Source organism: Gobio gobio (assembly GCF_949357685.1).
Source record: "Gobio gobio genome assembly, chromosome: 3".
Classification (NCBI taxonomy): Eukaryota; Metazoa; Chordata; class Actinopteri; order Cypriniformes; family Gobionidae; genus Gobio; species Gobio gobio.
Genome location: NC_137099.1, coordinates 13,675,380 through 13,687,525, shown reverse-complemented (window position 1 = coordinate 13,687,525; position 12,146 = coordinate 13,675,380). Strand labels below are relative to the sequence as shown.

Here is a 12,146-nt window from a genome sequence, read left to right as displayed (position 1 = left end):
CTAGAATAATGAAGAAATTGTTATTTTGAACGGCTCTTTTCGACGCTTCATTCGAACCGATTTGCAGAGTGAGGAGTGGAAACTGAGAAGTAGGTGACAAACTAGAAAACGCAAATACGACAGTTTACAGAACAGTAACTTATAAAAGATCGCATGGAAAATACGGGGGACATAGGGAGGTTTTTGAGTGATGACTCAAGTGAATCAGTGAATCGTTTTCAGCGCTCGTTCACTGTACCGATCCGTTTAAAGGAGCCGATTTGCTAAACGAATCAGATTTCCATTTATACTGTCTGTTGAGTAGAACACGCAGCAACACTAACTTCGTAAGACATGAAACACCCGTGACATTTACCAGCGCAAAAAAAACATAGGACATCCACAGATGTAATGTAGTGTGTCAAACATTAAACCCTTATACCCTACATATTCCGACAGCACACGAAGTAAGTTAATTTAAATGTACATTTTTCTCTTGTATGTGTTGTTTGATGTTTCGCGTGAGCTCCGTCTTGTTCATAATGTGCAACAATGTCACATATATGTTGTTCTGTGTCATTTTAACGAAGTAAATTTTATTTAAAATGTCGCATGGAAAACCGACACCGATATACGTTAGCTTTATGCTTAACGTAAGAGATTCGTATAGATAGTATTCCATTTAATCGCAGCTTTTCTTGTTTGTTTGCTTGTTTGATTACTACGTTTCTAACATGTACATGGCCTGTCATTTGTCTAATTTATAAGAATATATTTATCCATTGTAACCTTGGTACTGAGATTATGTGGTACAAACGTGTTACGTTTTGAAAGTGTATTCATATACAATGGTATTTAGATGCCAAAGTTGCTTTAAAGAACATGGCAAAAAACAAGGAAATCCATGGTGTTTAGAAAGAAAATGTTCGGAAAAAACATCTAAGCTAAGAGCTAAGTCTCTCAAGTAATGTCACCCATGATCTGTATAATATTTGAAGGCATGTGTTTGTATTCTCTGTGTAGTAGATAGTGTGTTATTGGACTCTGACCTCTCCATGACCTCATAACTGAAATGTTGTATCTTGTAAAAGCAGAGATATGTCAATCTAAAGCTAATGCTCACTTCAGTTACAACACATTTGGAACTCAAAAGTTGTTCTGGACAACAGTGCATTTACAACTAGCCAGAGAACTATTATACCTGGGAAATTTTCACTCCAATGTTCTTGTTTAAAACATGTTTTTATGATTTCAACATGTAACTTTGTTTTTGCATGCTTGCTTTTTCATTTTGTGAAAAGAGCCAAGAACATGAATCTTGCAGAAGAGGTAGAGTATGACACTTGGTCTCATTTCCTCTCCAATAGCCACTTCCCTTCGTAGTTCTTCCTAATATCTGCAGTTGTATGCACTTAAGAAAGTGCTCACCTCTGCATGACATCTGTCACGTGACTTTTATTGGGACTTAATGTTGGCAGATATAGTGTGTCTGTGCCCTACAGAGGCCGAAACCGCTGAAGAACTTGCTGATGCTTGGATTTTTTTTTTTTACTGTAAAATAACTGATTTTTATTCTAATCTCATACAGAAGATATCGAGATACTTTCATAAATTTTAACCGAACAATTATTAATTAAATGCTAAATGTAATTCTATAGGAGTATACTTTAAATATGGGATCTTCCTGTCCTTTCAGTGTATGTAACTGCTGTCACATTTTGCAGCATGCGCAAAGTAATGTACAAATTGTTAGTTGCACAAAAATATAGAACCATTCCAAGCAATTATATTGGTTAGACAGCTCAATAAAACAACCTCAGTTGAGGGGAAGACTTAAAGGGATGATAGACGGGGCAACTTTTGAGCAATGTTGCTGGGCAATGTTGCCATCGATTGGCAACCAGGTGAGGCGCCGGGCAATTAACTAGTTCTCTTAAGGTTATGATACACAGGGTTTTTTTTTTTTGCCCAAGCAACATTGTTCGGCAACATTGCTCAAAAAGTTGCCCTGTGTATCATCACCTTTACATGTTGGTCATTTCGCAACAAAGCACATGGATTCAGAAAAATTGGAATTTAGAGCATGATTCATGATTTAGGCCACTTTTATGTTAGTTTTATGATGCTTTTGCTCTTTTTTTCAAAGTTTAAAAGTCCTCGTTCATTGCAATTGGAAATGCACTACAAAGTATGCTATTCAGAATTTCTCCTTTTGTGATCCACAGAAGAAAGTTTTTGATTCATTTTCGCAGGACAGTCTTAAGCAATACAATAATCAAAAATAAAATAAATTTACTGGATAATTTAGGCCATAATGCTATTATGCTTTAGGAGGTTGCATGAAAAGTGTGGGATGCAATTAAGTTTTTGGTAACACTGTACAGAGCCCCTAAAGGGACATTTGAGATGGGAGGGGAAAAAAAAAATCAACTTTTGCATTTCCTTGCAAAATTTTTGCATTCCCCCAAGAAACTTTAAATCCGCTCACGAAGAGCTCAAAAACAAGTTTCTTGTGGGAACACAATGTTTCTTGGGGGAAGGCAAAACATTTGCAAGAGAACGCAAAAGCATTGATATTTTTTCCTCCCATCTTATACATTTTTTTCCATCACTATGTCCCTTTGGGCGCTCCGTAAGTTTACTTTGTTAGGTAATGCATTGACTAACAATGAGCAATACATTTGTTACAGTATTTATAAATATTTGTTAATGTTAACACTAGTTATTAAAATACAGCTGTTCATTGTTAGTTCTTGTTATTTCAGGTTCATTAAAAATATAACAACTTTTAATTTTAATAATGTAGTTGTATATGCAATTAAGATTAATAAATGATTTAGTGTTTTTTTTTTTATCGTAGTGTCTATTCACACCAAGTGCAAATAGCATGCCTTGTTGGCAAGTGCTATTCGCACTTCGCATAAAAGTGAAGCTTCAGTGAAGCACATGGCTAGTGGATCATTGTTTTGACGCGATCAACACGGGTTCGAATCCGCCTTTTGCAGAGCTTGCTCTTCTCTCTTTTCTAATCACAAATCACATCGGAAAGGCATTTACTTTCAATAAAAAATAAGAAAATGTTCTAAATGTGGAAATAAAGTGCCCAACAAAATGTTTAATAATAAAAAAATCATTTATTGGGTAGGTGTAGGGAGGGCTTTTATTGTCCCTTTAAGGCGGCATCCATTTAATAATTTAAATATAATAAATTACACTATATTATTGCATCCTGTTAATGTACAAAAATACTGATGAGCAAATAGTAAGTTTCTGTCAAAATAAAGTATAAATTACATGTGATTACTATTTATATGGCAAAGAACTGCTTCTTTTATATGGTGTAAATAGAATATATCACTATTTTCACTTAGTAAATAGCATCTATCGCTAAGAAAATGTTATTTTCACTGAGTGTAAATAGAATCTAGTTGCTACGGTGTAAATAGCATCTATCGCCGCTGCCTTTTTTTGTTGTTAGTTCGTGTTAACTAATGTAGTTAAAGGGACAGTTCTTACAGTTAGGGAGGTTGTTACCTTGGCAAACACCGTTAATTGTCTTCTGTTTTCTTTTTACCTTATTTATCCTTAGTTTGAAATGGTGTCGTACAAGAGACTCACCCCTGAGGAGGTTCATTTCTCTGGAACCGCGTTATTGGATCCTGATGAGGACACGGATGGGAAGGAAGCTGACCCAGAACTGCCCCTGCTGCCCCAGAACCCTCGCTGCTCCATCACCGTTGCCCTGCTGACCCTTGGAGGACTTATAGTGGTTCTCTCTGGTGTCTGGCTGCTTGGAACTATATTTTGGTTTCATAATGCACCCTCTACAGATCCCCATAGACTCCCTCCTCCCGCTATGGCTAAGAGTCCAAACGGGACATGGCTGCAGCCACAGTCCTGCTCGAAGATTCCAGAAGCTTGGAGGTTTGACTGCTATCCAGAGAGAGGCGTGGTGGTCACGGAGGAGATGTGCCATGCTCGAAACTGCTGCTTCATACAGCAGTCACAGGCTAAGACATCGGGGCGGAATGGAGTGCCATGGTGTTTCTACACACCTGACTATCCATCCTATGAGTTGGTGTCTGTTGTTGACACAGAGATGGGGAAGGTGGGAAAACTGCTCCGGAACAATAAGACATATTATCCAAAAGACATAGATGCACTGCAGCTTGAAGTGCTGTATGAGGAAGACAACCGACTGCGTGTGAAGGTGAGAGCACTTTGGGTCTTCATGTTTCTGGCTCTTCATGCTTGTGATCTCTCAAAATTGTTCAGTTATTAATGTCGACGTTGAAGTCCTAAATGCTTTATTTGTCTTTTAAAATAAGGTGAATTTCAGTAGTGTAATTATCTGTTAGTATTCATATCACTCAGACCACCAAAACGCAATTAAAGATCTGACAAAAATAGGGATGCTCAATATATTGGTAACAGATCGGTTGACATTGAATATGTAATCATTTTAATGCATAATTTTAAAACTGTTTATTTATGATCATTTATAAATGTAACATTTAATAATTGGCAATTTGAATCCATTCTAAAATTTGGGGTCAATAAAAGATTTTAATGTTTTTGAAAGGAATCTCTCATGCTCACCAAGGCAGCATTTCTTTGATCAAAACACTGTAAAAATGGTAATATTGTGAAACATTGCATTTTAAAACAACTATTTTCATTTTTAATACATTGTAACAATATAATTTATTCCTGTTAGGGCAAAGCTGAAGTTTCAGCATCATTCCTCCAGTCTTCAGTGTCACATGATCCTTCAGAAATCATTCAAATATGCTGATTTGCTGCTCCAAAAACGTTTCTTCTTATTCTCATCACAGTTGCAAACACAGTTGTGCAGCTTAATATTTTTTCAGAAATCTTTGAATTGAAAGTTCAAAAGAACAGCATTTATTGGAAATAGAAATCTTTTGTAACAGTGTAAGACTATTTACATTCATAATCATACATTATTATCTTTCATAATATAAATGTCTTTACTGTCACTTATGGTCAATGAGGTATATTTGCTAAAGTAATAATGTATTAAAAATAAAAAATGTAGCGACCCGAAACATTTGAACAGTAATGTATTTATATGCAGTCAGTTATTGGTTATTTAATCTTTTTAACTCTCACCTAAAGTTAATCTTCAAGTACTAATAATTAAAATTACACTGTTTATTTAATCTTTGGCCAATCTCAAGTCATATCCATTATCCATATTGTATATTATAGTCTGGATTATAAATGTAATACCCATTTTCACTTGTAGCATTCAAAATCAATGATTTACATTTTTACTGCATTATTTTTAATTTATTTAGACGACATAGATTCTATACTATCTTAACATGACAATAAATAACAGCTTATTGATAGTAGCCAGAATATTAATATCGGTACGTCCCTATTAGAAGAAATGTTTTGGTCTGACGACGACGTTATTTATTGTTTCACAATGTTCAATTGTCTCATACAGATAACCAACCCATCTGAAAAGAGGTACGAGGTGCCTATAGATGTTCCTGTGGTTCAGAAAAGAGCATCAAATCCTTCTTACACCGTAGACTTTATCAAAGAACCTTTCGGGGTGATTGTCAAGAGAACACAGACAGGAGCTGTGCTGTAAGTGCTGTTTATTGTCAACTCGCTTGAGAAAACTGACCTGCCTTTAAATTGAAAATGCAATGATTTAGTTTATTTTACAGTTGTGAAGATGATGACCAGAAAACTCTTGTTTAGAGATCTAGTGTATGACATGTCTCTGTATCATTATTAAGTTATTAACATGCATGTTCACATGCCGTTAGGCTGAACACATCCATAGCTCCTCTCTTCTATGCGGATCAGTTCCTGCAGATGTCCACGTCATTACCGTCACGTTTCATATATGGACTGGGTGAACATCGCTCCAACTTTCTGCATGACGTCCAGTGGAACACTCTCACCATGTGGGCTCGAGATGTTCCACCCATGGTAACGTGACTTTTGTCTTCTGGTGTAATACTCTGTGCTCTTTCAAATTTCATAACAAGACTTAAAAACTGAAAACAAGAAGTTTAGCACAATTATCGGCCCTTTATCTAGTCTATAGGAAAAGTAACTTGGATTGCAGATTAGTAAAATATTAATTAATGTTGTAATTTTGTTGCTGTGTTAAACTTGTTGCTAGTCTTATTGGATTTTGCTTGCAATGTTTTTCTTCATGTAAGCTTGAAACTTTCAACTCGTACACTTTAAACTCAAATCTGCATTTTACATTAATTTATGTAATAAGCAGGATAACGGCAAAATAGTGACCTCCACTTCACATTGGGGTTCTGATCACCCTATCAGGGTGTATTTAGTGAAATTCACTGTATTACCTGACCCCTTGAAAAGGGATTGCGCTTACTTTTCTGTACTTCTTTACTTGTTCTTTCAGGAGCTGACCAACCTCTATGGCGTCCATCCCTTTTATCTTTCTGTGGAATCTGATGGAATGGCACATGGGTTTTTCATGCTAAACAGCAATGCAATGGGTGGGTTCATCACATTAATTCTTCGTTCTAGCATGATCTTGAGGTAATGGTTGAACCAGTAATCAGTATTTTATGTTTGTTTTGCACCTATATTTGACGTTTATTTGATTGTCATGTTTATGATAAGCCTTGTATTTGTTCATGATAAAACAGCCAGTTATTAGACAAATATCTTGATTGACAATTGATTGGATCATTGCATGTCAAAACATATGTTATTAGAGTGCTACCATATCCAGAAAACCAGTGTTGGGAGTAACACGCTACTGTAATTCCACTACTTTTAGCGGTAACGTGCATGTAACACACAATTTTTTTTAAATCAAGTAACGCAATTAGAATTACTGAAATTTAAAGGAGTTTGTTACTCGCGCTACTCTCTTTTGTGGAAAATGAATGCTTGCAGACAAGAAGCTTATTCTTGCTGTAGTATTGTTGCCGCCCGCGCCGCCATGTCTACTTTATTTGGCCTTCCATAAGGCTAAGCTTTATTTACAACACTGTTCCAGAACAGTACAACCCAGATATTCGACTGTGTGCTGCGCATTTTTTCTAGCACCTGGGAGAGCACAGACCGTTTCTACGTCTTTGTGGTTTATACCAGTGTTTCCCAACCGGGGTGCCGTGTAAAAGTCCTTCAAATATATATATATATATATATGTTCTCTTTCAAGTCTTGCTCTTGAACGGACAAACTCACACAAAAAGTATGTCAACATGTCCATCTTGATGAGTATTCTAGCAGACATAGTCTGTATATGCCTTAAGTAAACTTTATAGTCGAGAAAGATGACGCATATCCGTACATTAGGTCTTAAAGGGGCAGTAGCCTTTACTGCTGACTCTTTAATGTCAAACAACAAAAGACAAGGACATCACTCACTGCTCTTAATTGAATAGCTTTTGTAAGTTTAATAGGATTAATCTTTAATTTATACAGTCAAATATGCAATGTTATTTTACATTTTGATCAATTTCTGTACCTGAAAACTAATGTTAGACGTAGCCAACCTGAAAAGCATAGTTTATTTTATTAGTATCTTTGCTCAATAGTATTTATTTGTGCTGCTGCATGTATTTAAATTATTTGTTCTTATTATTTTCTTTAATTTTATTTGACAGTAGTCCTTTTTTCCCTGAACATAGCAAATACTGAACCGTACCGAAACCGTGAGCCTAAAACCGTGAGCAATCTGTACCGTTACACCCCTAGCGTAACGTATGCGAGGGGGTGCCACAAAATGAAGGACCTTTTCAAAGGGTGCCATGACTGAAAAAAGGTTGGGAAAGGTTGTTTATACGATAACAAATGCAAGCTTGCCAATCTGATACTTTCTGATCCAGTTGCGCTGGCAAACTTGATCGATCAGCTTGGTTATCTGCATCATCCGGATCAGATTTGGGCTCGAATTGATAAGGTAGAAGTGACATTATCATCTGTCCATATTGCTTTGCTTTGGGAGCTGGTGTTCCAAATAATATGGTAAGAAGCGTGACATTTCCGTCAGACGCATTAGGTACTCGGGCACAATGCACTGAATCGCTGGCCAATCAGAGCACACCGCGCTTTTCAGATCGATGAGCTTTGAGAGATGACACTTGTTAGCCCATTTTAACGTTTGTTGAGAATCTCATCTATTATCTCTATTTAGCTTTGCCTTATGAGGCATTTTTGTTAAATCACATATTCAGTTATATGCAGAATGCAGCACCTCAAGGCACCTTTGTTTTCTCTTTTTAATTAGTGTTAATACTATAGGCCAATCACTTTTATTTCAAGCCTAATCTGGTAAAAAAAAAACACTGTTAAATGACTAAGACAGTTATTTCGTTTCAAGTATTAAAAGGGACCTTTTTACTACTGCTTGATTTGAAGGCCTGTTGCCCTGTTGATTACAATAAATAGGTCTAAAATATGTTTGTGTTTGACTATTCAGTATTGTTCATATTTACATTTAAAAATCAGTCATAAAAGGTACTTTCCCTTTTAACTAATTACTTTTGATATACAATAATTGGTAAAGTAATTCAATTACTTTTAAAAGAAGTAACTAGTAACTGTAACTAATTACACATTTTCAGTAACTTGCCCAACACAAGTCTGAACTGTCTCAACTTTGCATTAACGTGTGTAAATAATCTGTCATGTAGATGTGGTTCTGCAGCCTGCACCTGCTCTCACCTGGCGTATGATTGGTGGGATCCTCGACTTTTACATTTTCATGGGCCCAGATCCCATCTCTGTGATTGGACAGTACCTGGATGTTGTAGGTCAGCGAGCATCATAAGCAATATTTGATATGGCAGTTTGACGTGAAGAATCAGAAGTTGACAAACTAATGATTGTATTTTCTCTTTTTTTACATTAGGTAAGCCTGCAATGCCCATCTACTGGGCTCTGGGCTATCATCTCTGCCGATGGGGCTACAAGTCTAGCAACAAAACCTGGAATGTTGTGAGAGAAATGCGGAATTATGGGATACCTCAGGTACTATAGCTGTTCGATCATTTTCATTAATTATTGGTTTGGTGTAGGTAATTATGGTTTACAAATGTTTACTGATTGGTTAGAATTTGAAATCTCCTGCTGTAGCTCAATAGATTTGCACTTTCAATAGACATCAAGTAAATATTTCAGCACAGAAAATTATTATTCAAAACACGTATGCCATAAACATATATCTGTCTCCATCAGTGTTATTGTTAACTAAAATGATTTTTTTTTTGTGGTAATTGAAATAGAGATAAATCTTATACATTTAACTTGAATAAATTTAAGAAATGTTGGCAACCTTGGCAACTAAATGAAAAAAATAAGTTAAAGTGATCAAATTAATAAAACAAACTGACATAAAAATAAAATTGAAGATCTATAGAAATATAAAAAAAAATATTTTAAAAAAAAATATTAAAAAGCACAACAAAATTACTAAAATGTATACTAAAATTGAAAGGAAAAATTCATAAAGATAAACTCAATATCCAATATCAATAACTCGAAAGCCAAGTTTTTTTTCCCTTTTTCAGATAATTTTGTAAAATCCAAATAAGCTTTTCAGATCTTTATTGCAAAGTGTTTAAACAATGTTTTGTCATGCTTGTTCAATGAACCATAAAAAAAATTATTGCACATGCACCTGTGGAACAGTCCTTAAAACACTAAGGGCCAGATTTACTAAACAGGGCAAATTTGCACCGAGCGCAATTCCAAAATAAGCGTAGATGGGAGTGGAAAGTTCTGCGCGTGGTCTACTGACAGCGTGCAAATTAAAGAACACTGATGCAGCTGGATCATTTCCATAATGACCAACACAATCCACCAGTTAGTGTCTGGTTATATAGGGTAAATAATGGCGCAAAAACCAGTAGATAGGTTCATTTAAATACTCTGCTCCCATATATTTTGCCTCTGAAAGGGAAACTCCTACAAATGCATATGCAATAAGATCAGCTGCAAAAAAAACGGTGACCACGCCTTTACACCACTAATTTTTCACTGCATGTCTTTAGTAATTCCTGACAGTAGTTTTTTAATGCCAAAAGAGGGTTTGTGCTGGTGCAAGCTTTTAGTAAATCTGGCCCTAACAGTTTACAGGCGAAAAAAATGAATGTCTGTTCCAATAACTTGGGACATTAAAGAGACCTTTCTACTGACTTCAGCTAGTGAAAACACCAGATACTGACTGCTACTTTTGAATTGACCCCCCCTCTGTTCAGGGACTCATTATTCCATTTCTGTGAAATTTGTTCTGTTTATGTCTCAAATATTTACACATAATAAGAAATTTGCTAGGGGAAAAACAGTTTAAAGTGGGAGGATGTTTCTTTTTTTTGCTAAGTTTAGTAATGCATAATATAATAGTATATAAATAATGAATACTAGTCACCAGATCCATAGAAAAACGGGTCTGCTGGTCACTATCTGCAATGCTAGTTTACCCCAATACAAACACTCATTGTTCTCTGGGACATTAAAACAGCACTTTTGAAATCTAGTGGAAGTTGCATATTGTGCTTGATCCTTTGCCTCATGTTGCTCACGTTGTCTGATTTCTGATTTTGTAATGAACCACAGAAAAACGCTGACTTTGCATTACGCATTTAGCAAAATGACTAATTGCAAATTGATTTTTGTTTTCATATCTTTCAGGACGTTCAGTGGAATGACATTGACTACATGGATCGTGCTCTAGACTTTACTTATGAGCCTATGAATTTTTCCACCCTACCTGACCTTGTGAAAGACCTTCACAGACATGATCAACACTACGTCATGATTCTGGTACACACACACACACACACACACTCACACACACACACACACACACACACACACACACACACACACACACACACACACACACACACACACACACACACACACACACACACACACACACACACACACACACACACACACACACACACACACACACACACACACACACACACACACACACACACACACACACACACACACACACACACACACACACACTCACACACTCACATTGACAGACACCACAAAAACGTTCTGGTATTGGTACTAACTACTTACATTTTGGTACTGTGACAAATTGCTTCACACATCCACTAAAAATCACCAGTTGGTTAAACATCATTGCACAAATTACTCTATTGAAGTTAGCTTCCCACTCAATAGTTCATGGATCATTTGTTTGAAGATGTCACTTACTTTGATATGCAATGACATTCATACATGTTCAATGGCTTAAATCATCTGTGGGACTTTCAATAGATTTATTTGCAGAAAGCAAATCAACTAAAAATCAAAACTTCTGTGTTCTGTGGGTTTATTAAACATCCATATGACACACTTCCTCATTTGGCTCTCATCTCTTTTGTGTTGCATTAGAATCACACTGACAGTCATGAGGCAGGTTTGGCAACTGAATGTTTCACATGACTGCAGTTGAAACCCTCACTGAAGCATTTGGATGTGTCACTGTGGATTTAGCTAAAGTGTGCTTGATTTAAACTGCAGTTTGTGTGTCTGTCTCTCTTGTGCTTCCTCATCAGGATCCCGGCATCAGTAGCTCTCAGCCGTCTGGCTCCTACTGGCCGTTTGATGAGGGGAAGAAGAGGGGCGTTTTCATCAATGACTCCAATGGAGACGTCCTTATTGGGAAGGTACTTTTGTTTTAGTTTTTTTTACAGAAGTCTCTTATGCTCACCAAGGCTGCATTTATTTGATCAAAAATACAGAAAAAAACGGTAATATTGTGAAATATTATTGCAATTTAAAATAACGGTTTTCTTTTTTTTATACATTTTAAAATATTTTTTATTCCTGTGATGCAAAGCTGAATTTTCATCATTACTAATCTTCAGTGACGCATGATCCTTGAGAAATCATTCTAATAGGCTAATTTTGGTTAAAATTCAGGATTGAACGGCATTTAATTAAAATAGAAATATTTTGCAACGTTATAAATGTCTTTACTTTCACTTTTGATTCATTTAAAGGATTGGTTCTCTTCAAGATGAAAATTTCCTGATAATTTACTCACCCCCATCTCATCCAAGATGTTCATGTCTTTCTTTCTTCAGTCGAAAATAAATAAAGTTTTTATTTTTCGATTTTTCTCCACATAATGGTTTTCATTTGCAATCAACGGGTTTAAGGTC

The 12,146-nt window shown here is 36.0% G+C and overlaps 1 protein-coding gene across 1 annotated transcript in view; it reads left to right on the top strand.

Moving 5' to 3' along the window:
* The first annotated feature begins 275 nt into the window (after positions 1 to 275).
* The window catches only part of gaa2 (alpha glucosidase 2), a 24,228-nt gene continuing 12,357 nt past the window's right edge, over positions 276 to 12,146 (top strand). Inside the window, exons 1-9 of the mRNA XM_079811426.1 lie at positions 276 to 446; positions 3,569 to 4,189; positions 5,456 to 5,601; positions 5,787 to 5,952; positions 6,401 to 6,497; positions 8,649 to 8,768; positions 8,867 to 8,985; positions 10,648 to 10,779; positions 11,538 to 11,648. Coding sequence (XP_079667552.1) covers positions 3,575 to 4,189; positions 5,456 to 5,601; positions 5,787 to 5,952; positions 6,401 to 6,497; positions 8,649 to 8,768; positions 8,867 to 8,985; positions 10,648 to 10,779; positions 11,538 to 11,648 — 1,506 coding nt within the window. The 5' untranslated portion in view covers positions 276 to 446; positions 3,569 to 3,574. The remainder of the gene's footprint in view (positions 447 to 3,568; positions 4,190 to 5,455; positions 5,602 to 5,786; positions 5,953 to 6,400; positions 6,498 to 8,648; positions 8,769 to 8,866; positions 8,986 to 10,647; positions 10,780 to 11,537; positions 11,649 to 12,146) is intronic.